The 25962-nt window shown below is 35.2% G+C and overlaps 1 protein-coding gene and 1 long non-coding RNA gene across 2 annotated transcripts; one reads left to right on the top strand and one right to left on the bottom strand.

The window, feature by feature from the left end:
• Positions 1–16962: 16962 nt before the first annotated feature.
• On the top strand, positions 16963–20699 carry LOC149150255 (putative protein phosphatase 2C 44). The gene is made up of 4 exons (XM_089442746.1): positions 16963–17242; positions 18668–18961; positions 19119–19222; positions 20634–20699. The coding sequence occupies exons 1-4, from the start codon at positions 16963–16965 to the stop codon at positions 20697–20699; spliced, it is 744 nt and encodes a 247-aa protein (XP_089298872.1).
• A 3230-nt stretch (positions 20700–23929) lies between these two features.
• Positions 23930–25061, bottom strand: LOC149150254 (uncharacterized). The gene is made up of 2 exons (XR_016263119.1): positions 24293–25061; positions 23930–24221 (listed from the first exon to the last, which is right to left on the bottom strand). It is a non-coding gene; the product is annotated as an uncharacterized LOC149150254 (long non-coding RNA).
• Between the last annotated feature and the right edge of the window lie 901 nt (positions 25062–25962).

The raw sequence follows: 25962 nt of genomic DNA, 5'->3' as shown, positions 1-25962 counted from the left end.
GAGCCCAAAGTACATAGTAGGGGGAGGAATTAGTGGGATTGATGTAATCAGAGATAAAAATGATAGAGGCTAGATCTGTCAGATACTGAAGAGCGCAGAGAAGGATTGACAACAGTGCAGAAAGGTAGATTCAACAGAAGCGCAAAGTTTTTAGTTGACAGAGGTAATAACAGTCAGAGACTTTGATGACATATGCATCATACTGATTCAAGTTGGATGTTTTTTTTTGTTTCTGAAGTTGCTGGAGCAACAACACTTGAGAGAAGTTGCATACAAAACATTCCAAAGGTTCAAGATCGGGATCGAGTTGAATTCCTTTCTTGTTGAGAGGGAGTGTTGAAAATAGCAACAAGAAATGATAAAAATAGAATCCAGAAATTCCAATTTTAATTTGTCCTTGAATTAAAAATGTGAATTAAAATTCGAATTTAGTCTTACCAGTTGCTTGGAAATAATTAATTAATTCATTATGGATTAATTAGTTGGAGAAATTCAAGTTAGAAGTCTTTCTGCAGTCATGCAACAATTATCCCTTAAATTAAGGAGATTATCCCTTAATTAAGGAGATAAGATTGAGTTATACTTGAGTTGTAATTAGTTAGCTTAGTTTACCGAGTTAAGTCCAGTTAAATTAGTTCCAAACTGTTTGAGGAACTAATTGTGAGTTATCAGTCAGTTGATGCATGCATGCACTCAACTAGTGTACTCCAGATAACTGAAGATTCCCTCATCAGAAACTCATGCGTGTTTATTATGAGAAAGACCCAGTTGAGCTAAATGTCAAGGACATTGTACTATCAGTTGCATGTTTTCTCCTATAAAGGAAACTAATGCATGCAGTCAAGGTAAGGTTCCTTGAGGATTGCTCAGTTTTACAGGGTGTGAGATCAGTGTGAGTGATCAATGTTACACTTGGTAATAGGAGGATCACCCAGGAGAAACTGCGCAAGGAAATAGGAGGCTTGGAGGGTAGAGGAGAAGGCTTGAGAGAAGCTTTGATTGCTTGTGAGCATCCAGGAGGATTGTATTGAGAGCTGGCTAGCTGTGAGAGCTAAGGCTTTGTATAATTCCTATGTATTTCCACCTTGTATGATAATACAGATAGTGGGGTTTTTAGCTGAGGCTTTCCCTTGAGTGTTTTCTGTGTTTCATGTGTATTGATTCTTCTTCTTATAGTTATATGTGTTCCGCTCTAATTCAACTCAATCTTTAAGCTTCCGCAAGTTTGATAGTAGAAGTAGATTATAGTATTTTGCATTATCGAGTTAATCTACAGTCATATTTTCTACATAGATCTCAGAGGTAGATTTGTAGAGAATTTGCAAGAAATTCTACATGGTATCGGAGCCAAGTTTATCAGACCAAAGTTTATCAGAGCTATGAATAGTATACGGAGAAGAGAATTCGAAGTTTGAAGTTCGAGGTTGCAGGTGCAAATCAAATTCATATCATACTTAAATTGAGATGGGACATTATGTGACTAATTGCCCATTGAAGAAGTCCAGGAAGGGATCCTCAGAAGGATCGGAAGGTGAGGCATTAGCCTCTCAGTTCGAAATGGACTTTACCCTCATCACATGCATGGTGTCATCGATGATGGGTTGTGTCTGGTGTCTTGACAGTGGAGCCTCATTCCACATGACCAGCGATAAAATTTGATTCAGTGCCTTGGAGGAGAAAGACCTTAGGATGCGCATAGAGATGGGTGATGACGGAAGGTATAGTGTTTCAGGAGTGGGCACAGTTGCTTTTCAGAGGGAGCATGGACCTCCTATCACCTTGAAAAATGTGATGTATGTGCTTGGACTAAAGAGGAATCTTATTTCAGTCGCGGTATTGGAAGACCGTGGCTATGATGTGTTTTTTAGTAAGGGAAATGTTTTACTTAGACACATCACCACGAGACAGGTAAAACAAATCGGTTCACGAGTTAAGAACATGTATGCTCTTGAGCTTCAAGATGCATCCAAAGCCTTGAGGAGCAAGGCAAATGTTAGAGACTTGGTGATTGAGAGGGAGAGTAAATTACCTCTCAACATGCAACCCCAGAAGAAGTCTCAGACAATTGTGGAGGAGCCAAAATTGGAGAAGTAGAGAGGAGACCGAGTGAAGAGATCCAATCATGCAGATACCTCCATTAGGGGGGAATTTCGATCCAAGTGGTTAGAGGGATCACATGCAGCCATACCTCCAGGTGTGAGGTGGGGCGATGTGAAGTGATAGTCCCATGAAGGTTGAAATTGGGCAGGGTCTGTTGAGAGGTTTTATCTCATGGATCGTACCTTGCTACAGGAGCCCAAAAGTACATAGTAGCGGGAGGAATCAGTGGGATTGATGCAGCAGAGATCAAAGTGATAGAGGCTAGAGCAGTCAGATATTGAAGAGCGCAAAGAAGGATTGACAACAGTGCAGAAAGGCAGAGTCAGCAGAAGTGAAAAGTTTTTAGTTGACAGAGGCAACAACAGCCAGAGACTTTGATGACAGATGCATCATACTGATTCAGATTGGATGTTTTTTTTGTTTCTAAAGTTGTTGGAGCAACAACACTTGAGAGAAGTGTTGCATGCAGAACATTCCAAAGGTTTAGGATCGGGATCAAGTTGAATTCCTTTCTTGTTGAGAGGAAGTGTTGAAAATAGCAACAAGAAATGATAAAAATAGAATCCAAAAATTCCAATTTTAATTTGTCCTTGAATTAAAATTTGAATTTAGTCTTACCAGCTGCTTGGAAATAATTAATTAATTCATTATGGATTAATTAGTTGGAGAAATTCAAGTTAGAAGTATTTCTGTAGTCATGCAACAGTCTTCCTTTAAATCAAGGAGATTATCCGTTAATTAAGGAGATAAGATTGAGTTATATTTGAGTTGTAATTAGTTAGCTCAGTTTACTGAGTTAAGTCCAGTTAAATTAGTTCCAAATTGTTTGAGGAACTAATTGTGAGTTATCAGTCAGTTGATGCATGCATGCACTCAACTAGTGTACTCTAGATAACTGAAGATTCCCTCATCAGAAACTCATGCATGTCTATTCTGAGAAAGACCCAATTGAGATAAATGTCAAGGACAATGTACTATCAGTTGCATGTTTTCTCCTATAAAGGAAACTAATGCATACAGTCAAGGTAAGGTTCCTTGAGGATTGCACAGTTTTACAGGGTGTGAGATCAGTGTGAGTTATCAGTGTTACACTTGGTAATAGGAGGATCACCCAGGAGAAACTGCACAAGGAAATATGAGGCTTGGAGGGAAGAGGAGAAGGCTTGAGAGAAGCTTTGATTGCTTGTGAGCATCCCGGAGGATTGTACTGAGAGCTGGCTAGCTGTGAGAGCTAAGGCTTTGTATAATTCCTATGTATTTCCACCTTGTATGATAATACAGATAGTGGGGTTTTTAGCTGAGGCTTTCCCCTGAGTATTTTCTGTGTTTCATGTGTATTGATTCTTCTTGTTATAGTTATATGTGTTCAGCTCTAATTCAGCTCGATCTTTAAGCTTCCACAAGTTTGATAGTAGAAGTAGATTATAGTATTTTGCTTTGGTATATTGCATTATCGAGTTAATCTACAGTCATATTTTCTACATAGTTCTCAGAGGTAGATTTGTAGAGAATTTGCAGGAAATTCTACAGTTCCTTCCAAGGCATACTCTAGCCTTAGTCCATTGAAGCCCATCTTCTCCTCTCTGAATAATCCTGCTACACTGATCCTCAAATGCGAACCTCTGAGAAACAACTTCAAATTTCCCCTCTAATGTGAATCCAACTCTGATACCATGTAGAAATTATTATGTAGATTTTCAACTGCTTATGAAGTTTTAATCAAAATCACAAGACACGAACCTACTCTATTGCTCTGTAGACAATAATTCACAATTTAGAACAAAAATACATGTGAGAAGAAATAAGACACATGCAACAACTATTTTTATCTAGGGAAAGAAATTTGCTAAAAACCCCAATGCATGCTTGCATTAATAAAATTAATAGAGATGTATTACAATTTATTTTCTCAATTGAGCACACCTTGCGAGTGCATTATAACCTATCTCTCTTCTCACTGAAGGCCCTTGACCCAAACTTAGTCAAATTTTTCCTCGGCTTGAGCTCCTGTTTCCTTGCACTCTTCCTTGAGGAATTAACCCCTATTATTTACGAAATTACTCTAATTGAATTGTAAAATTACTTAGGCTGATCATCTAACTACGTGAAACACCCACACACTCAAGGCTAGTCTACAACTAATGTTACATTGCCTTGGAATCTCCACCTCAACTAGGTAACTTGAATTCTCTGCATGCACTAGATATTTTGGGTTGATTGATCAGTTAACTAAATGATCACCGAGTTGACTAAAGTCCCATTGCACAACTTGTCCTCCACTAGTTCCTCCAACAATTGGAACTAGATTAACTGAAAACAACCTGAGATAACTGACCTTGATTGCTACAAATTAGCAATCGCACTTGTAGAATTGAACTCTAACTCCTCCAACTCGAATTTACTGAGTAAACTAGGTGACACAAGCCATTTCACACAAGTTAACATCATCCAAGTTGTTTGCTGATGTGGAAATTCAAAATTTCTCAATTTAATCAAGGCAAAATCAAATTGAGAATTTCTTGCTACATTTTTCAATATATTGGTGGCATATTTGGCAATTTGGCCAAATATAACAACTCATCTAAAAATAGGCTTGAACGAGTTGGCAATGGATTAGAAACATGGACAAATTAAGATGAAAATATGGTAGTTTGGCTAAATTTGGCGATTCCCCAAATTTAGAAAGTCTAGTTAAAACTTGTAAAATTCTAGAATAGCAAAAAATTACATTTAAGCTCAATTTTTCTTGCAGGAATAAGTGAGAAGTGATTGAAAACATGGAGAAAACATTTAGATAATTTCACAAGGTCTAGGTAAAGACAAAATAACAGATTCATGCAAGGATTAAAGTGCAAGTTAACTAAAAAGCAAAGAAGCTAAAAATATCAATCAAAATTCTTTATAAGCAGAATCAATTGAGCAAGTTTGTGAGAATAATGGTAGTAGTGTGCGAGTTGGGTTGAATTGATGGTGCTGGTGTAGATGGTGGAATTACCAATATTCATAGATTGCTGAAGGTGTTTTTGGTGAGTGATTGAAGAGACAATTTAATTGTTTATGAAAAAGGATTGGCCTTATTGATTTGAGTATGGAAATTATGTGAAAGATGAATCATTGAGGTCAAACAAGTTGTAGCTTGTAGATAAGGGGTTGTAGCTCCTTCTAGTAGTTGATGGTAAATGGTTAGGGGTTGAAGATCCTTTCAGTTGTAGCTAATAAATTAGAGAGTAGTAGATTCCTACAGGTTGTAGCCAAAGAATTTTGTAACAACAAGTTGTAGCTTACCTTGTGAAGGAATTGAATAAAAGTTTAAAGAATTTGTGTGTTCCTTTGTGATTACTTATGTTATTTCTTTTCATGCTCATCTAAGTAAATTTTTGAAGTATTTCTTGATGTCCCAATATCATTACAAGTGAAAGGAAATTGTTAAAATTCCTACAATACTGATTCACCCACCCTCTTAGTATTGTCCTAGTTTCTAACAAGAAGCCATTCTTAGTAGAATTAAAATTCGGTTAAAAAAATGAACTAAAATATTGAATGGTTCCATGTGAAATATCATAATAACAAAATGACTGACTCCTGAGTCATTTTGGCTACTTAATTAGGAAAAAAATAATTGGTTTTAGTTAATGGGAAATGTAACACTCCCTACCAACTCCTTGTAATAATGTGGTTTATGGAAGCTGTTATTGATGCCTTGAATCTAATTCTTAATGCCTAGAAATAAATTAGGGTCATGGAAAAATTCTATTTTCTAAAAACTTGCGAAATTATATACTAATGTTGCCATCATGTCTAACTCGGTGTGAGCTCTTAACGATGTAAATTTTTCATTGATCCAAGTCCCATATTAGAAGTTACACATAAAAGAAAAATCTTTCCTTGTTAACGTCAGTGACATCAACATTAGTGTGCCACATGGCACCAATGGTTTATTGCACCATGTTGTATTGAGCCTTATATATAATGTGTGCTTTCTAGCATTATAATCCATGCTGTACTGAGCCTTATATTAAGTTGTTAAGTTGGGGAATCCCTACTATACATGATGACAAACACCGTGGCTATACTCAAAATTCCATACATACATACATACATGCATATAACGATATATGTTGTGACTACCACCTAGTGTTATTGGTGCTAGGAGTCTCGAAGACACCCACACTTTCCTTGTTGGACCCATGAAACCCACTTACCAAGATTATAGTGGGGTCTACCTCCCACACTGGCGCTATCCACAACAACTAAATCTATTGAATGTAGGGGTCAAGCCTCAAGGCCCAAGGTCTAATAATAGGGAAAACCCACCTCATCAACCATCAGAGGTCGGGGGTACAAGTTCTGATGAAATTCCTTCTACCAACACCAATAACTGAATATATATACATTTAAACAAAAAAGTGACTGGATGCAACGGAATCTTCCCCAATGGTCGAATGCAGCAGGACCTACCCCATCGCCCCATCGGGGGTCCCAACTGTTTACATGTTGTAATTCCCCTTTCTAGAGATATATATCAATTTAATCTTCATTATCACTTTAGAAGAAAAGAAAAATTATAAAGTGAAGTGAATAAATAAATAAAATTGGTTTTATATTATTTCTTATTTAACCAATGTGTTGATATGGTAAAAAAGGTATTTTTTATTGATGTATTGATTTGGTCAAGGAGGAAAATGTTATAAAAGGAGATTGAAGGTCACTCCTTGATCATGCATCGATTATTGATTTTTGATAATTGTTTTGGGAGCTTTAGTAGCTTACAGAGTGAGGGGAAACCCTTGTGGAGATCCTAGTTTCACAGGTGGAACCATCCACCCTAGCTGGTGGAAATTAGTTTCGATGGTAAAGCATCTTCCCTAACTAGTCAAGAGGGAGAACAACTTCAAGTTCTTCATTGCCGCTGAATGACTAAGGAGGGTCTAATCTATATATTTATAGGAGGATCAGGTTGATGGGAAGAATTAATATCTCCAAGAAGATCAAGTTGTTGAAGGCCAAGTTCCCATGGAGCCAACGAAATTGTTGAGGAATTATCCACCCAATAATTCCTGGATAATTTATCCATAAGATTTTCTTAATTAAATTGATGTAATTTCCTCTCATAATTATAAATAAAGTAGTTGGGGTTTTGCAACTCCGTATAATTGATTTATTTTCTAAATTTCTTGGAAAAAATTATGGAGTGTATTTTTTGGGGTTTACAATAAATTATTTGTAGCTTTGTGATTGTTGGATTTTTAATTGTTTAAATTGGTTGAGTTTCCCAACAAAAATCATGGCATGTTTTTCTAAAGGAAATCCATAATAAAATTATGGGAATTTTAGATAAATTAATAAAAGGATATTACAGTGGTATCAAAGCTATGCATCCCGCTAACCTGATGGGGTTTATTACTGGAAGGTAAAATTCAGATTTCTCCTAACATCAATTTCAATGGCTTTATTGCTTGGTTCCTTGGGAAGATGGAGTATATGCAGGAGATTTGGGTAGAAACCAAACAAGGAGAATGCCTTTTTATTGCAGAAGACAAGCTTGGTCATTTGTATCCATCAAAAGATGCCCTTTTTAGCTTGTTGGAGGAGGTTGTAGAGTGTTTAATCAAGGTGGATCAGACACCTTCCCAAATGATGCAAACAATTATGGTTCTAGCATTGACTTACTTGGGTGAGCATAGTTTGCCGAAACATGAAGATAAGGAGGTAAGGTTTGTTATCACACAATGTTTAAGAATTTTTTTATGAATTACATCTACAAAAACCCCTATAATGATGATAAAACGTGGGAGGTATTGTCATGGATCGTTGAAAGTTTTTGCTGGTTAGGTGATGGTGGGAGTCATTCTTTAAACAAAAGGGCTAAGATCCCAGATGATGGAAAAATGTGAGATTATGTGTTATTATACTTGATTTAGATTGTAATGATATTGTCCTAATAATAGATGTTTCATTTTTTCTTCAATTCCATCAATGAGGATCACGACACAACTATTGTTGAAAATAACAACAAGAAATGTAACTAAAAATAGCATCAAGAAAGAAAATCCTAATTTAATTTTTCCTTGAATTAAATTAGGAATTAAATTGTAATTCCATATCTTATGACAACTTGTAATAGTTAACTAAGTTAATTTGACTTAGTTAGCTCAATTAATTCAAGTTGAGGGTCTAACTAGAGTCCTGTAGAGTGCCTCCTACAATTAGGAGCACTAGTTGAGTTTATTTTGATTTGTAATTATTTAATTCAATCTAATTGAGTTAAATTCAGTTAAACTAGTTCCAACTAATGGAGGAATTAGTGGGAATTCATAAAAAATTGCATGTAACCAACATCAATGGGGTGTAACAAACATTAGTGGGGTGTAACTTACTGTAGTTGGGTGTGACTTACTATAGTGGGTGTAACCTGCAGTAGTGGGGTGTAACTAGCACTGATAAGTAAATTGAAGATTCAGTCATAATTAACTCATGCATGTCGGATCAAAGAAAAACCCAATTGAGGTTAGAGTTAAGGGACAATGTACTATAAGTTGTATAATCATCTGAATTGTACAGGTGGTGCATACAATCAGAGGAAGGCCTATGAGGATTGCACAATTCATAACAATGGGATTTCCTAATTAGATATGGGCTAATTCCCAAGGGAACAACGCAAGGAAATAGGAGCTTGGAAGGCATCAGAATTAGCTAAGTACTGGCTTGAGCTTGTCTGGGAGGCAGTGAGATAGATAGAGATAATGCAGAGGCTTCTCGGGTTTAAGAAAATAATTGTAACCTTCTCATATTTTATGATTAATGTGATATATAGATAACAAGGCTTTTTAGCTGTGGCTTTCCCCATGAAATCATTGTGTAATGTGTTGATTGAATTCTTTCTCTTGTATGCTTCGTGATTTCACGATTGTTTAATTGTTTCCACTGATGAGTAGAGTAGATTCAAGTCTACTATTTTAGTAAATTACAATTGGTGGTTTTAATCTACAAGGAATTTCTAAACATGGTTGATTTTCATATTAAGACAATCTTTGCCACAATATGACGTTGGACCATGGTTGATTTTCATATTGAGACACTCTTTGTCACAATGCGACGTTGGACCATGGTTGACAATTTTTGATTTTCATATTGAGGCAACATTTGTCACAATGTGACATTGGACCATGGTTGACCATGATTATAAATCCAAGGGATTTATATTAAACCATAGGATTAATATTTAAAATGCTATGAATAATATTATACCCTAGGAATATGAACCTTTAGATTGATAAACCCAAGGGTTTGATATCATAAACCCAAGGGAATAATAAAACCAAGGGATTATAAACCCAATCAATTAATATTATAAACCCAATGTATATAAACTTTAAGGCAAATATTATAAACCCTAAAATTATCATGGTTGACCATGGTTGATTTTGATATTGAAGACAATCTTTGTCACAATGCGATGTTGGACCATCGTTGGTCATGATTGATTTTCATACGGAGACAATATTTGCCACAATGCAATGTTCGAGCACAATTTATTTTCATGTTGAGAAAATCTTTGTCACAATGTGACATTGGACCATCATTGACCATGATTATAAACCTAAGAGATTTATATTAAACCTAAGGGTTAATATTATAAACCTCATGATTAATATTATACCCTAGGAATAACAACCCTTAGATTAATAAACCCAAGGGAATAGTAAACCCAATAGATTAATACTAAAAACCCAAGGGAATAATATTAAACCCAAGGGATTAATATTGTAAACCCAAGGCATATAAACCCAAAGATATATATTGTAAACCCTAAATTAAGCATGGTTGACCATGATTGATTTTCATATTGAGACAATCTTTGTCACAATGAGACATTGGACCTTGGTTCACCATAGTTGATTTTTATATTGAGATAATCTTTGTCACAATGTGACATTACACCATGGTTGACCATCATTGACCATGATTATAAACTAAAGGGATTTATATTAAACCCTAAGATTAATATTATAAACCCAAGGGAATAATAAACCCAAGGGACTAATTCTATACCCCAAGGTGTTATAAACCCAAGAGAATAATATTAAATCAAAGGGATTAATATTATAAATCAAAGGTATATAAACCCTAAGATAAATATTATAAACTTTGAAATAAACATGGTTGACCATGTTCATTTTCATATTGAGACAATCTTTGTCACAATGTGACGTTGAACAATGATTGACCATGGTTGATTTGCATATTGAAACAATCTTTCTCACAATGCGCATTGGACCATGGATGACCATGGTTGATTTTCATATTGAGACAATCTTTTCCACAATGTGGCTTAGGATCATGGTTGAGCATGATTGGCCATGATTGACCAAAGGTCCAACATCACAATGTGACATTGGACCATTATTGACCATGGTTATCCATGATTGATCATAATTGACCATGACCAACTATGTTTGACCATGGTTGACCATGGTTGACCATTGTTGGCCACGGTTGAGCATTATTATTTTTCATATAAAGAAAATCCTATGATAAACCTTGAGATAAATATTATAAACCAAGGTATATAAATACTATGATAAATATTAGAAACGATAAAATAAACATGGTTAACCATTGTTCACCATTGTTGACCATGGTTGATTTTAATATTGATAAAATCTTTGTGACAATGTGGCGTTGGACCAGGGTTGACCACGATTGATTTTCATATTGAGACAATCTTTTTTATAGAGTGATGTTGGACTATGGTTGACCATGGTTGGCCATGGTTGATTTTCATATTGAGACAATCTTTGCCACAATGGATAGTTGACCATGGATAATTTTCATATTCAGACAATCTTTGTCACATTGTAACATTAGACCATGGTTAACCATGATTATAAATCCAAGAGATTTATATTAAACCTTAGGATTAATATTATAAACCCTATGAATAATATTATACCTTAAAAATATGAGCTTTAAATTAATTATCAATTTATTATAAATTATAAATTAATTATTTTATATATATTATTGATAATAATAATTTATTATAATTAATTTTTATTATTAATTATTAAATATTTATCGATTATTTATAATAAATTGTAATTTTTTTAAAATATAAAATAATAAATATAATTATATTAATAATAATTAATTATTAATTATTAAAAGTCGGGGGCCCTCAATTAATTATGAATTATTTATTTATTATTAATTATCAACTCCCTTATCGATTTTATTCGACTCTTTTTGTTTAAAGTTCTTTTATCATACGAGCTTGACTTTCGCATGACTTATTCATTAACGTTGATACTTAGGAGTATTATGTTCCCGTCACGCACTGAGCTTGATTGACTCTTCGTAAATATTTTTGTGGTAAGCATATTTGGTTGGTTTTTGGAATTTTTTAAATCAATTAATGAAATGATATTTTAAGGTCTATGAGATTAAAAATAGCTTATGAGACTATTAGTTTTTGTTTTTTTTTCTTTGTAATTTTGTCTTTTTCCTATTCAAATTGATAATGAGCTGATCCAACTTTCCAACAATCTCCTCGCTAAAAAAACAATGTCAAGAAACTGATGCTAACATGTTCTCATAACTGTCTCTGATGTCTTTGAATGCATCACATTCCAAAATGAAATGTTTTCCGATTCCACAGCCCCAGACATGCAAAATGTACACACCCATTCTTCCCAAGCTTCCTTAGGCCTTTTCCACTGTCTTGTTTCACACCGAAGTTGATGTGAGTTGGTCCTTAATTGAGCAATAAGAAACTTTGAACTCCACGAAATGCTAGCTCCAATGAACTCTTTTTGTTGTGAATCACACGTAGGGTTGAATTCCTCAATGTAATATTTCTTCTTTCTACTCAACTCTTTTCCCCATACCTTTTTATGAAACTTCTCCATAAAAAAATCCTTTAGTTCCTCGCTATTTGTGGGATAGACATTGAGGTAGATATTCCATTTTTGCATCCATGTATAGTTTTGTTTCATCCATGTTTTCTTTCTTTCACTCATGCCTTCATTGAAAATAACATTAGGCCATCTACCAACTCTCATTTGTTCAATTCTTTTAAAGTATCTTATGAGCCGCACCATAGCAATTGCTTCAATGGAAGTTGCTCCTGTTTCACTCAACATTATCTTATAAGATACCGAACTTTTTATTTTAAACTTTCTATTCCGATATCAACATGCCAGTCTTCAGTGTTGTTGATGTTACATGTCTTAGCGGAAAAAACAACGTGTGAGAGTTTTTGAGGTGGCTTTTGGTGTAACTATTGAGTTTTTGAGGTGGCTTTTGGTGTAACCATTCTCGTTTCCCACCGCCGTTGTTACCCTCATTCTGTTCTCCTCCGCCATGGAGCTAGTGGCTCTACACTGACCTTAGGGTTTACTTGTTTTCTTGTTGCTCTAACCTATAGTTGGTATTCTCTTTTTGTTGAAGGCTCTTTCACCCAAGGATTTCCTCCATAGATGAGTTCAATGGCAACATGCTTGTACTTTCATGAAATTTAAAAAAACCTTCATGAAATTAAAAAAAACCTAGCTATAATGGAGCTCACTGGTTCTTCCTTGTTTTAATCTTTAAAAAAAGACTGCAGGGAATTCTTGTTCACTGTTTTTTTTATTTCTCCTTTCGTTCTGCCGACTGCACTTAATGGTTCCATCCTTTGAGCTTGCAGGTTTTTCAATATAGGTAACTCTTGAGTTTTTATTTTATTTTTTCTTCCTCTCTTTTGCATTTCCCTGATATCTTCACGTGACAGAGTGAGTAATTGTGGGTTAACTTTTTTGGAGTTTTTATTTTATTTTTTCTTCCTCTCTTGTGCATTTTCCTGATATCTTCATGTGACACAGTGACTAATTGTGGATTAACTTTTTTAGATAAGTCCCTAACGGTGATGTAAGGAATCGACAAGGGTTTTTGCAGGTATATTACTCCTTTCACAGACAAAATTTAATTAATATTTCTGAGAGGTTGTATTGAAAACCCTTTGTTCTTTTTAATATCTTTCATTAAACTGAATTAAATATTTATCAATATTAAACTAATGGTTTGCATCTTTGTTTTATATTTACAAATAGAAATCTTAACGATGAAGAAAAACACTATTTATAAAATTGATATGGTTTTGAATATTTGTTTATAATGTTTTTAATAATATTTCATGTTTACAAATAGAAATCTTAACGATGAAGAAAAACACTATTTATAAAATTGATTTGTTTGACAATAACTTTGTCACGAATTGAAAAGTTAAATTATCAAAAAAAATTATTAATTAAATTATATATATTCACACTGAATGAAATATATTTTAATATTAAATTATTTTTTTAATCTTTATTTAAGCATTGGCCTAAGTAAACCACAACATCATGTTTTATAAATTAATCCACTAAATTTTAGAAGGAATTCACTTCAAACAATACCCTGAATAAAAAATGTACTCCGTCGACTTAAAATGTCATCCAATTCCCTCAATAAAATCTAAGATACTCTAGTCGACATAAAATATTAATAATATACACAAATGATAACAATAGCATAAAGTGCTATTATTTATACTAAAAAGTTCATAATGTACGATATCGATAACAAAAGGTAAAAGTCGGTATCGTTTGAATTAAATATATTTCAATGTACGATAACATCAACTACAAGTCAAGATGCTCCAAAGTAGTTGAGTAGAAAGTCAAAAGTTACGTAAACTAGCATTTGCACCCGATGTTGCAAAGGAAACGCCGTAAGGCATAGAGTGTGGAAGAATAGCGACATGCGAATGGGCATTGTTGAAAGCAAGGGTGGATGATAATGAGTTGCAATTGAAATTGTTAGTTATGTGTATGCTGAATATGGATATTTTGTAAATAATAGTGTGTAGAAGAATAGTGACATGTGATAATTTCCTTCATTTATATAAATATGATGGTTCTCAAATGACTCTTTAGAAAAAAATTGTATATTAGATGAGATTTCTAACTCTAATGCACATCCAGTAAAATGGAGACTAAAGAAACTGTTTTCACCTCCAGGAGCAGTGATTAGACTTGTACCCTACTCTCTTGCAATTTTACATAAACAGTAGATCAATTACAGCCAAAATTGAACCACAATTACAACAAAACCCTGAATTTAAATAATAATGAAATTTGCAAAAACCTTGAAAATTCACAGACAATGTGTCGGACGTCGTGAACCACCAGGAAAAAAAAATTATAATTTCTACAAAAATTAGATAGGATTTGCATCACTCAATTAACACAACTAAATAACCTAACACTGAGTAAACCCAATTTCAGCCCAACAACAAAAGAACAGAACCCCAAAACTGGATCTCAAACGAGCTGTAAAAAAGTTGTACCTTTGACAGGGCGCCTGCATGATAATTTGTGCTGAAACCCTCGGAAATTCAGCGGCGGAGGGTTTGTATTTCGTTTGGGAATCGAACCGACGAACAACGGGTAGTTAATATCTCGAGTGCCTCGAGGCTCCTTACACTAAAATAAACCTACTAAACTTGTAAGAACGATGGAGAAATCTAGCTTTTGAGGATATGCGGGGGTTTGGACCTGGCCATATCTTCTTCTACCATATTTCCAATGCTATGCCGCTTGCTTGCTTCCTGTTTATTCTGAGATACCACTTACCCCGTGTGAAAGCTGACTTTATCAAACGAGATCATCCAGACACAACAAGAAGATCATACCCAAAGGTATGGTGATGGGCTGGCTCGATACTTCCGGCCTTGAATTTGACAACAATAAGATCATGCCCAAAGGTATGGTGATGGGCTGGCTCGATACTTCCGGCCTTGAATTTGACAATGGCAGCAGTAGGGCTTTCTCTCACGATGCTCATGGATCCCCCTGGCATGATATCCACATCCTGGAAGTTTCTCGTTTTGCTTAATGAACAGAGAGCGCAGGAGGGTTTTGCTTAATGAATAGAGAGCGCAGGAGGATTCGGAGTGCAATGCATACTTGCCAGATGACAGATGCGATGCACGGCCAGATGCCAGATGCAATGCGTGGCCAGGGATAATGAATCAAACACTTCGAATCAAACGGTGAATATTAATTCCATCGTCTAACAACGAAATCAATGGCGAAGAAAGTATAGACACTAAGTGCTCACCTAGATGAGGATCTAAATTGGTGAGAGTTAGTCCTGGCTATTTAGTATTGTTTTTATATTACAGTACCATTTCTTATTAACAGACGACAGAAGATAAGATAAGACTAGTTTTATTAATGGCAGTGGGTGACCAAAAGAGAGGTCGACGAGGCTCAAAAGTACACTAGTTACAACATACTGTGGAAGTGCCCATTACTTGTCATTAGGTATAGATGTAAAAAGTATAGGAGGGAGAAGAAGCATCCACATCTGTATCAATCACTCTGTAGCTACTGATGCGTTGCTTAATAATGTCACCTAGGGAGTGCCTGGGTAGTACCAATCTATAGTCTACATATTTAAATTAGTGCTGGAAAGGGGTTTAGAAAATTTCAGTCCTTTCATTAGTTGAGTAGGGTTTGATTCCCAACTTAAATCGTAATCTAGAATGAGATTCTTGATTTTGCCCACAATGAAACTCTCTAAATTAGCTAATTTGTAAGTCTATTTCAATTGTTACCAACCTATATCCTTTATGAGCTGGATGATAGGTATCACGCCTCATTACGAAATGTATATATATTTTTATTATCTTATTTTTGAGCCCTGGGGTTGGCTTGATTGGCCTTGGAGTTAGACATTGAACTTCTCAGAAATGGGATGTCACAAGTTCAACTCTTACAATTCCTTTGGGGTTATGCACTGTAATCAATGCTGATGGTCTACCTGGTTTACCATCTATGAATCATGGGGAATACTTGTAATCAATGCTGATGGTCTACCTGGTTTACCATCTATGAATCATGGGGAATACTTGTAATCAATGCTAATGGTCTACCTGGTTTAGCATCTATGAATCATAGGGAATACTTGGAAGGTCTCTGTGAATTTAACAACATCTATTTAAATTTTATAGTTGATTGTATTGTGACATGTATTGTTTTGCAATCGCTAGTCAATCAAAAATTAAAATTATACATTAAATTGGAGCAGGTTCAAAGTTTCTTTCCATTTTCCAAATTGCATATGTTTATCTCAATTTCCTAACTTGATTGTAACTTGTGAAACAATTTCGTTTTTTCCTCTATTGGTTCTATTATGGTGTTTCTACTTGCATTGACTTCATGGGATAATTTCCTGTGTTTTATCTTTGGCATATGATATATATTGTTAATTGTAACAATGATCTGCATCAATGAACAAGATTTTTCTAGTTGTGATATATTGCCATGTCCATTTCTCAAACCTCAAAGGTGAAGATTCTCCAACATTTTACTTCTCACATATAATGAATTTCTTGTTTTCCCCCATCATATTTCTAGTTGAATATGTTTCATGCGTAAATACACTATTTTTCAAATAGCTTAAACTGTTCATATATTTCCTATACTTATATGTTCATTTGTCTCTTGCACCTATCCAAAGAAAAAACGCCCAATAGTAGCATTACGTCATGGCATAAAGCAATAGTGCTTCCTTATTGCAAAAATTGCGTTTGTGACAAATCGTTATCATTTTTGATAATTTCCTTCATTTATATAAATATGATGGTTCTCAAATGACTCTTTAGAAAAAAATTGTATATTAGATGAGATTTCTGACTCTAATGCACATCCAGTAAAATGCTTTTACCACTGATCTGCCATTCGTTGTATTGGTTGTCACTTGCTATTTTCAAAGTTTCGTATGGTGTAAAATGCTAATTAAGTATTTTAATGCTAAAAAGCATCTCTGATAATAATGGAGCCGAAGTTCTGGACAGACCCAGAAAGTGCCATCAAGAATGCATACAACCGGACTGATGGGAAATTTTTAGCAAAGGCAGCTGATTTAGGGCCCGGTGGCTCCACAACAGTCACTGCTATTTTAGTTGATGGGAAAAAACTCTTTGTAGCAAATACATGGGATTCGAGGGCTGTTATATGTAAAAACGGCATTGCTATTGAGCTGACTGTTGATCATGAGCCAAGTATTGAACGCCAAAACATCGAGAAGGGTGGATTTGTGACACTCCTGCCAGGTACCACTACAAATGTTGTGCAAAGATTAATTTTAATGAGAAAATTTTTTGATTTGTAACTTTATAATTCTATCTTAATGGTCTAGCTCAAGAGTAACATTTGAATGGTAACAGGAGAAACTGTATACTTAATGGTGTTTTTTTTTTAATATATTAGGAGATGTACCTCGAGTTCATTTAAGTTCAGAACCAGATGTGAGAGACTATTTCAATTGTTACCAACCTATATCCTTTATGAGCTGGATGATAGGTATCACACCTCATTACGAAATGTATATATATTTTTATTATCTTATTTTTGAGCCCTGGGGTTGGCTTGATTGGCCTTGGAGTTAGACATTGAACTTCTCAGAAATGGGATGTCACAAGTTCAACTCTTACAATTCCTTTGGGGTTATGCACTGTAATCAATGCTGATGGTCTACCTGGTTTACCATCTATGAATCATGGGGAATACTTGTAATCAATGCTGATGGTCTACCTGGTTTACCATCTATGAATCATGGGGAATACTTGTAATCAATGCTAATGGTCTACCTGGTTTAGCATCTATGAATCATAGGGAATACTTGGAAGGTCTCTGTGAATTTAACAACATCTATTTAAATTTTATAGTTGATTGTATTGTGACATGTATTGTTTTGCAATCGCTAGTCAATCAAAAATTAAAATTATACATTAAATTGGAGCAGGTTCAAAGTTTCTTTCCATTTTCCAAATTGCATATGTTTATCTCAATTTCCTAACTTGATTGTAACTTGTGAAACAATTTCGTTTTTTCCTCTATTGGTTCTATTATGGTGTTTCTACTTGCATTGACTTCATGGGTTAATTTCCTGTGTTTTATCTTTGGCATATGATATATATTGTTAATTGTAACAATGATCTGCATCAATGAACAAGATTTTTCTAGTTGTGATATATTGCCATGTCCATTTCTCAAACCTCAAAGGTGAAGATTCTCCAACATTTTACTTCTCACATATAATGAATTTCTTGTTTTTCCCCATCATATTTCTAGTTGAATATGTTTCATGCGTAAATACACTATTTTTCAAATAGCTTAAACTGTTCATATATTTCCTATACTTATATGTTCATTTGTCTCTTGCACCTATCCAAAGAAAAAACACCCAATAGTAGCATTACGTCATGGCATAAAGCAATAGTGCTTCCTTATTGCAAAAATTGCGTTTGTGACAAATCGTTATCATTTTTGATAATTTCCTTCATTTATATAAATATGATGGTTCTCAAATGACTCTTTAGAAAAAAATTGTATATTAGATGAGATTTCTGACTCTAATGCACATCCAGTAAAATGCTTTTACAACTGATCTGCCATTCGTTGTATTGGTTGTCACTTGCTATTTTCAAAGTTTCGTATGGTGTAAAATGCTAATTAAGTATTTTAATGCTAAAAAGTATCTCTGATAATAATGGAGCCGAAGTTCTGGACAGACCCAGAAAGTGCCATCAAGAATGCATACAACCGGACTGATGGGAAATTTTTAGCAAAGGCAGCTGATTTAGGGCCCGGTGGCTCCACAACAGTCACTGCTATTTTAGTTGATGGGAAAAAACTCTTTGTAGCAAATACAGGGGATTCGAGGGCTGTTATATGTAAAAACGGCATTGCTATTGAGCTGACTGTTGATCATGAGCCAAGTATTGAACGCCAAAACATCGAGAAGGGTGGATTTGTGACACTCCTGCCAGGTACCACTACAAATGTTGTGCAAAGATTAATTTTAATGAGAAATTTTTTTGATTTGTAACTTTATAATTCTATCTTAATGGTCTAGCTCAAGAGTAACATTTGAATGGTAACAGGAGAAACTGTATACTTAATGGTGTTTTTTTTTTAATATATTAGGAGATGTACCTCGAGTTCATTTAAGTTCAGAACCAGATGTGAGAGACACGACCATAGATGCAACCACAAAATTTCTCATTTTGGCTAGTGATGGATTGTGGAAGGCAAGGCATTTTTTCCAATCATTTACTTATTTGCATAGTTACTGTTACATGCATATTTTTTTTTCGCAAACTCATCTCATGGGAGAAAGCATCTAGGAAATTTTTTGATTACTGTATTGTCATTAATTTTACTCGAATAGTTCATCTAAATACCAGAGAGGTTCTTTTTTGAAGTTCTTAAAGAAAGATGCCCCAAGTAACTGCATTGCAAAGAGAGGATTTCCTTTCCCTAGGTGCCAGATCCGAGGGGCATTTATCTGCCCAGTCCCTGGAATTGCACGTAGTGTCACCCCTTAACTTATGCTATAGGAATGCAGAAAACTGTAGCGAGAATGGAGGTAAGGTGGTTGGCTTAACATTCCGTCGACCTCACCAGTTGAATCAAAGATGCATTATATTATTACAAATTAGCAATGTATACATGGGCAAGAATTCTCTTCTAATCGAATAGAATGCTAAAACAGACAGTGTGTGGAAGTAGAATGATAGGTCAAGCAAATTGATAAAATGTGTGTATTGAACCTCATAGCTATCCCCTTTCTCCAAGACCTTCACAAAACAAATTTGCAATTTGCGTATTTAAGACATAATCAGCCTTTGAATGCCTAATGATTCCTGCTGTGTTGGCAATGCTTCCAAATCAGAATCAAATACTTGCAGACAGGATTTTTATTTTCAACTTTGCCATACCGCTGCAAATGTTTGGTAATTTTTTGGTAATCCTCCGTATCTCTTCCAACGTTGGTGAATGAATGCCGCTTTTGTGAATAGATTCAAGTACAGTTTTTTGTTCCAGCGTTGGCTTCCATCGATGAGTGGAGCCTCTCGTTGTATTTTTCCGTACAGAGATGGATAGATGAATTAATATAAGAATAAGAGATGGATCAACAAAATTCAAAAACACAGGCAGATCCATAAATCTAGCACTCTAAAAAAACAATAAATACCTGATAGTTTTCTGGTCATTGTTGGGTTATTGTAGCCTTCATATTATTCACTAGTGCAGCAACAACTCCACCCCACCGATGGATTCGATGATGAGAGGAGGAGCTCAATGAAAGTAAGATGAGATATATGAAACCCGCCTATGGAGGAAAGTAAATCGAAAGACTCTTTATATAAAACCCAGAAATGGGCAGAGAAATTAGAGGAATTAATGGAAATATGGATCGGTTGATTACTCTGAAATGCGATGGGATCAATTGTGATGCGAAGGCCGTTGAGTGGACCAAGTCTCCCCGTAAAGCATTCCAAGGGAGCCACGTACCTCAGCCAATTACGTGTAAGCGCTCCTTTCTTGCGCCGCGGCCAGATGCCAGATGCCATGCGCGGCGAGGGATAATGAATCGAACACTTAGAATCAAACGGTGAATATTAATTCCATCGTCTAACAACGAAATCAATGGCACAGGGCACTGGAAGGGAGTCCTTCCGAGAAGAACGCCGTAAAATAATTACAGTTTTTGCAAAGAAGTGAGTCCCAAGTTTTTTCGATAACCCACACTCGACGGGCATTCCAATGATCTATCACTTTTTTTTTAGATATATACTATCGAATTTTCGCCATAAAGTCTTAGAGAATGCTTTAACTATTAAATTTTCGATGCAAATCACATCGAACGATTACAATAAATTATCAGCCAAAGGATTAAAGGATTGGGTACTATGTTTTACCATGTGAAACCGGTGACCATAAGAGTTTTGAAATTCCGAAGTATTATTCATTTAAACTTCAAACCAGCATCCCCAAATAAAAATTGTATAAGCAAATTCTGACATAGCACAAAACCCTAAAACAATTGCACTCCTCCCTCCTAGCTATCTTATATTATTACAATGAGAAAATTCGATGCCTTTCTCAGACATTATGGTCACTCGGGACCATCCAAAATTTAAAATGGGCGCATGAACTGTAAAAGCAGATAGTAATCATATAAAACGTTTTAACTAGGCACCCTAAAAATTAAAATGGTTGCATCAATGACCCAAAAAAAAGCAGACAGTACTCATATAAAAGCAGATAGTAATCATATCAAATCATTTAAATGGGCATGCTAAAAATTAAAATGGCTACATCAACGGCCAAAAAAATAGCAACGATATAAAATGTTTTAGATTTTCAGTAAAACGAGGGCGAAGGTGATGTTTAGCTATATGTATCTCACAGAATTCATGTATTTCTCAGACATTATGGGAACTCATATAGCGTTAACAAAAATAAGTGATAAAGTCAGACAGGTTGGGTGCAAAACTATAAATGTGATAGCCGGAATTTATGGGAGCCCTGCTCCTTATACATCAATGTGCATGCATTGAATCATATACGTTTGTGTAGATGAATTGTATTATTATCAACGAAGCGCTGAACTACTGAACTAACCATTTAGGAAGTGAAAAGGTTTGGCAACTGTAAGCAGAAATCATAACATTTTTAAAACATTTCAAATTGACGTGATGAAATTAATATAAAAAAAAGAGATGGATCAACAAAATTCAAAACACAGGCAGATCCATAAATCTAGCGCTCTAAAAAACAATAAATACCTGATAGTTTTCTGGTCATTGTTGGGTTATTGTAGCCTTCATATTATTCACTAGTGTAGCAACAACTCCAGGTTCTTTTTTGAAGTTCTTAAAGAAAGATGCCCCAAGTAACTGCATTGCAAAAAGAGGATTTCCTTTCCCTAGGTGCCAGATCCGAGGGGCATTTATCTGCCCAGTCCCTGGAATTGCACGTAGTGTCACCCCTTAACTTATGCTATAGGAATGCGGAAAACTGTAGCGAGAATGGAGGTAAGGTGGTTGGCTTACATTCCGTCGACCTCACCAGTTGAATCAAAGATGCATTATATTATTACAAATTAACAATGTATACATGGGCAAGAATTCTCTTCTAATCGAATAGAATGCTAAAACAGACAGTATGTGGAAGCAGAATGATAAGTCAAGCAAATTGATGAAATGTGTGTATTGAACCTCATAGCTATCCCCTTTCTCCAAGACCACAAAACAAATTTGCAATTTGCGTATTTCAGAGATAATCAGCCTTTGAATGCCTAATGATTCCTGCTGTGTTGGCAATGCTTCCAAATCAGAATCAAATACTTGCAGACAGAACTTTTATTTTCAACTTTGCCATACTGCTGCAAATGTTTGGTAATCCTCCGTATCTCTTCCAACGTTGGTGAATGAATGCCGCTTTTGTGAATAGATTCAAGTACAATTTTTTGTTCCAGCGTTGGCTTCCATGAGCTTCTCGTTGTATTTTTCCGTACAGAGATGGATAGATGAATTAATATAAGAAAAAGAGATGGATCAACAAAATTCAAAAACACAGGCAGATCCATAAATCTAGCACTCTAAAAAACAATAAATACCTGATAATTTTCTGGTCATTGTTGGGTTATTGTAGCCTTCATAATTTTCTGGTGATTGTTGGGTTATTGTAGCCTTCATATTATTCATTAGTGTAGCAACAACTCCACCCCACCGATGGATTCGATGATGAGAGGAGGAGCTCAATGAAAGTAAGATGAGATATATGAAACCCGCAGACGAAAGTAAATAGAAAGACTCTTTATATAAAACCCAGAAATGGGCAGAAAAATTAGAGGAATTAATGGAAATATGGATCGGTTGATTACTCTGAAATGGGATGGGATCAATTGTGATGTGAAGGCCGTTGAGTGGACCAAGTCTCCCCGTAAAGCATTCCAAGGGAGCCACGTACCAGCCAAATAAGTGTAAACGCTCTTTTCTTGCGCCGCGGCCAGATGCCATGCGCTGCCAGGGATAATGAATGGAGCACTTTGAATCAGACGGTGAATATTAATTCTATCGTCTAACAACGAAATCAATGGCGCAGAAAGGTACAGAGTGGCACTGGAGGGGAGTCCTCGTTTCTTGTTTGTATTTACTATTGTGTGAATAACATGGAAAGAATATTGTTATTTTTCTGCATTGTTGAGCATGTAAAAGTGTGATCTTGTTTCCCTGTGAATTTATGACAATGAGATAGTAGAGATATGGTTGTTTTCTGGATTTTTAATTTTATCAGATAGAGAAACTCTATGTGAAAATGCATATTATATGTATAGAGTCTATTCTTTATTTCAAGTAGAGACTAGATAAATAAAAGAAAACTAAATGTTGAAAATTTGTTGAGATTTAAAGAGATGGTATAATTGAAAACAACAAGAGAAGCTGGAACCATTACCATTCAACTATCCTCTGGTATTAGTTAAACCATAGGACAAAGACCCTAATTAAGTTACGGGGAATAATAACAGAACCTCGAGGGTTAGTCGCAAGGCCACACCATTAGCCATCCTAGAAACAGTTCCTCAAGGACTCTTGCACAATCTCATGCATGACATTAAGAACTGAAATTTTGAAAATAGAAAACAACTGTATAAATAAATACTATTATCATGCAGAGTTAACCATATAAAGGGATCTGTATAAATGGCTCAAAGTTTATAAATATTATACAAATTTATGTTCATATACAAATTATAAAACTACTAAGAGATACCATATTTTCATCATTATAGAAATGGAACCAATATTAAGCATTACTTAAACAACGCAAGTAATAAAAGAAGAACTTTAAACATAATGAAATAGTGTGAAACTACAGAACTGTAACGATTTATAACCATCCGACACATGGAGCAAATGAAGACCATTACCACAAGAAGTCGCAACTAAACAAAACGAAGGTACTGAACAGTTCTAAAAAAAACGTAACAACATAACATTACAGTAAACCCCTCTCAACAGTGTCGAGGGTTTATTTAAAGAATTCACAATTTAGTAGGTTAAGAAGGCCAATTGATACAATCAATAACTAGAAAAACCCCAACTCCGGTATTGTTTGGAGAATTCTAGCAGAGTCACATGCAAGTCTATACACATGAATATGAAGAAAGAACCTCATCAAAACCCTGACAGTGGGTTGAAACCTATAGAAGCGAGCCCGCGGAGGAAAAGCACTTACCTGCACATTAAACATTTATTATCAACCGCTGATAAAGAATCTTCCAACCTTAGCAAAAAGAAGATGCTTACGTGTGGAGGAATGGTAGTCGCTTGGACATTTTGTTCCATGTTCATGAGTACCATGAAAACATTAGAACCCTTTGGAAGGATCCTCGGCAGACTTAAATGCTTTATGAGAGGTTATGCACTTCCCTCCCAGGAGAAGGGGCGTATCTTGTAGCCACCTTGAGAAAAATTTTGATATGAAACCAAATGCACCATTGCCACGGAAAAATGGAATCCTAGGCATGCAAACCAAACCATGAGTGTTACAGTAACTTCAAAGACCAAAATATGCCGTGAAAAGTGAAACAGGTATGCAAAAATGACCTAACCAGTTAAGAGTTGAAATAGAAGGCAAGTGGATTCGGCCCAATTGCACCCCTACATCGAGGAAGGACGCCATGGTTCGCAGAAGTTCAAACCCTAGGGTTTCACCCTTCATCACCGAAGCCATCGATACCAAAATAAAACAGAGCAAATGACACATGATGCTATGTTAGTTACTCGATCACCTATTCGGCGCCCTCCTAGCCATACGATCCAAGAACCTGATAAGAATATAAATGGGCATGTTGATCCCAAGGATTGGTTGCCAAGTGGACGGGGTTATTAAGGCTAGCAGAGCATGCAGATGCCTCTATGTGGGGATAAACGCTCTTTTCTTGCGCCGCGGCCAGATGCCATGCGCTGCCAGGGATAATGAATGGAGCACTTTGAATCAGACGGTGAATATTAATTTTATCGTCTAACAACGAAATCAATGGCGCAGAAAGGTACAGAGTGGCACTGGAGGGGAGTCTTTCCCAGAGGAACGCCTTACGGTGTAATTAAAATTCATATCATCAACTACAAGTCAAAATGCTCCAAAGTACTTGATAGTAGGTCAAACGTTACATAAATGATATTTGATAAGAGTACAATTTAACTTTTTTATTTATTTATTATTTATTTGGGTTAATTTGATTTAAAATTTACTAGGAAAGCGTTGAATTGGCAAGTTTGAGATATATAGTTTATATAATTTTAGTATTTTCAGATATGGTAAAGAGTTGAATTTATTTATGTTTTTAGAAATAAAAATTAAAATAATGAAAAATTATAATTTTATTCAGAATTGTATTATTATATGTGGATGAAAATGGTCAAAAATAAAACAATTAGATTGCTCTTATTAATAAGTAAGTATGGGTATGGAGCATTTAAGGTGTCATATTTTTCTAAATAATTTTGGTTTTATTTTTGGTTGAAATTATGTGGGGTGTTTGAGTTTCATTTTTGCAAGGGGAGTTTTGTCCATAAAACTGGTTCTCATAGGGATTTTGGCTAATTTTAAGATAATCTGTATCATGAGTTTTCCAAAAAATGATTAAAATAAATAAAGTGTGACTCGCCAAAAATGGGGTGGTCTAATTAATAGAAGCTAAAAACTAAGGGGACAAAACCATAATATGTAATCAAGTAGATGGATCTGAATCTATGGCAACAACCTGAACGAGGTCCTTATTATCTCTAGTAGTGCCCGCCGATGAGGGATGTACACTGAGGTGCTGCTCAATGCGCTCCATTTGTCTATCCAAGTCCTTCATATATCAAACACCATATTGATATAAAATGCACAAAATATGTAGAAAATCATGTAGATTCACAAGCTCATGCAATTTACTAAAGCACAAGACAAGTATCTACTTCTACTTTCA

The sequence above is a fragment of the Pinus tabuliformis genome, chromosome 9, assembly GCF_031772625.1.
Source record: "Pinus tabuliformis cultivar Carrire ecotype Pingquan chromosome 9, CPIR1, whole genome shotgun sequence".
NCBI lineage: Eukaryota > Viridiplantae > Streptophyta > Pinopsida > Pinales > Pinaceae > Pinus > Pinus tabuliformis.
This window is presented reverse-complemented; position numbering and strand designations above follow the sequence as displayed.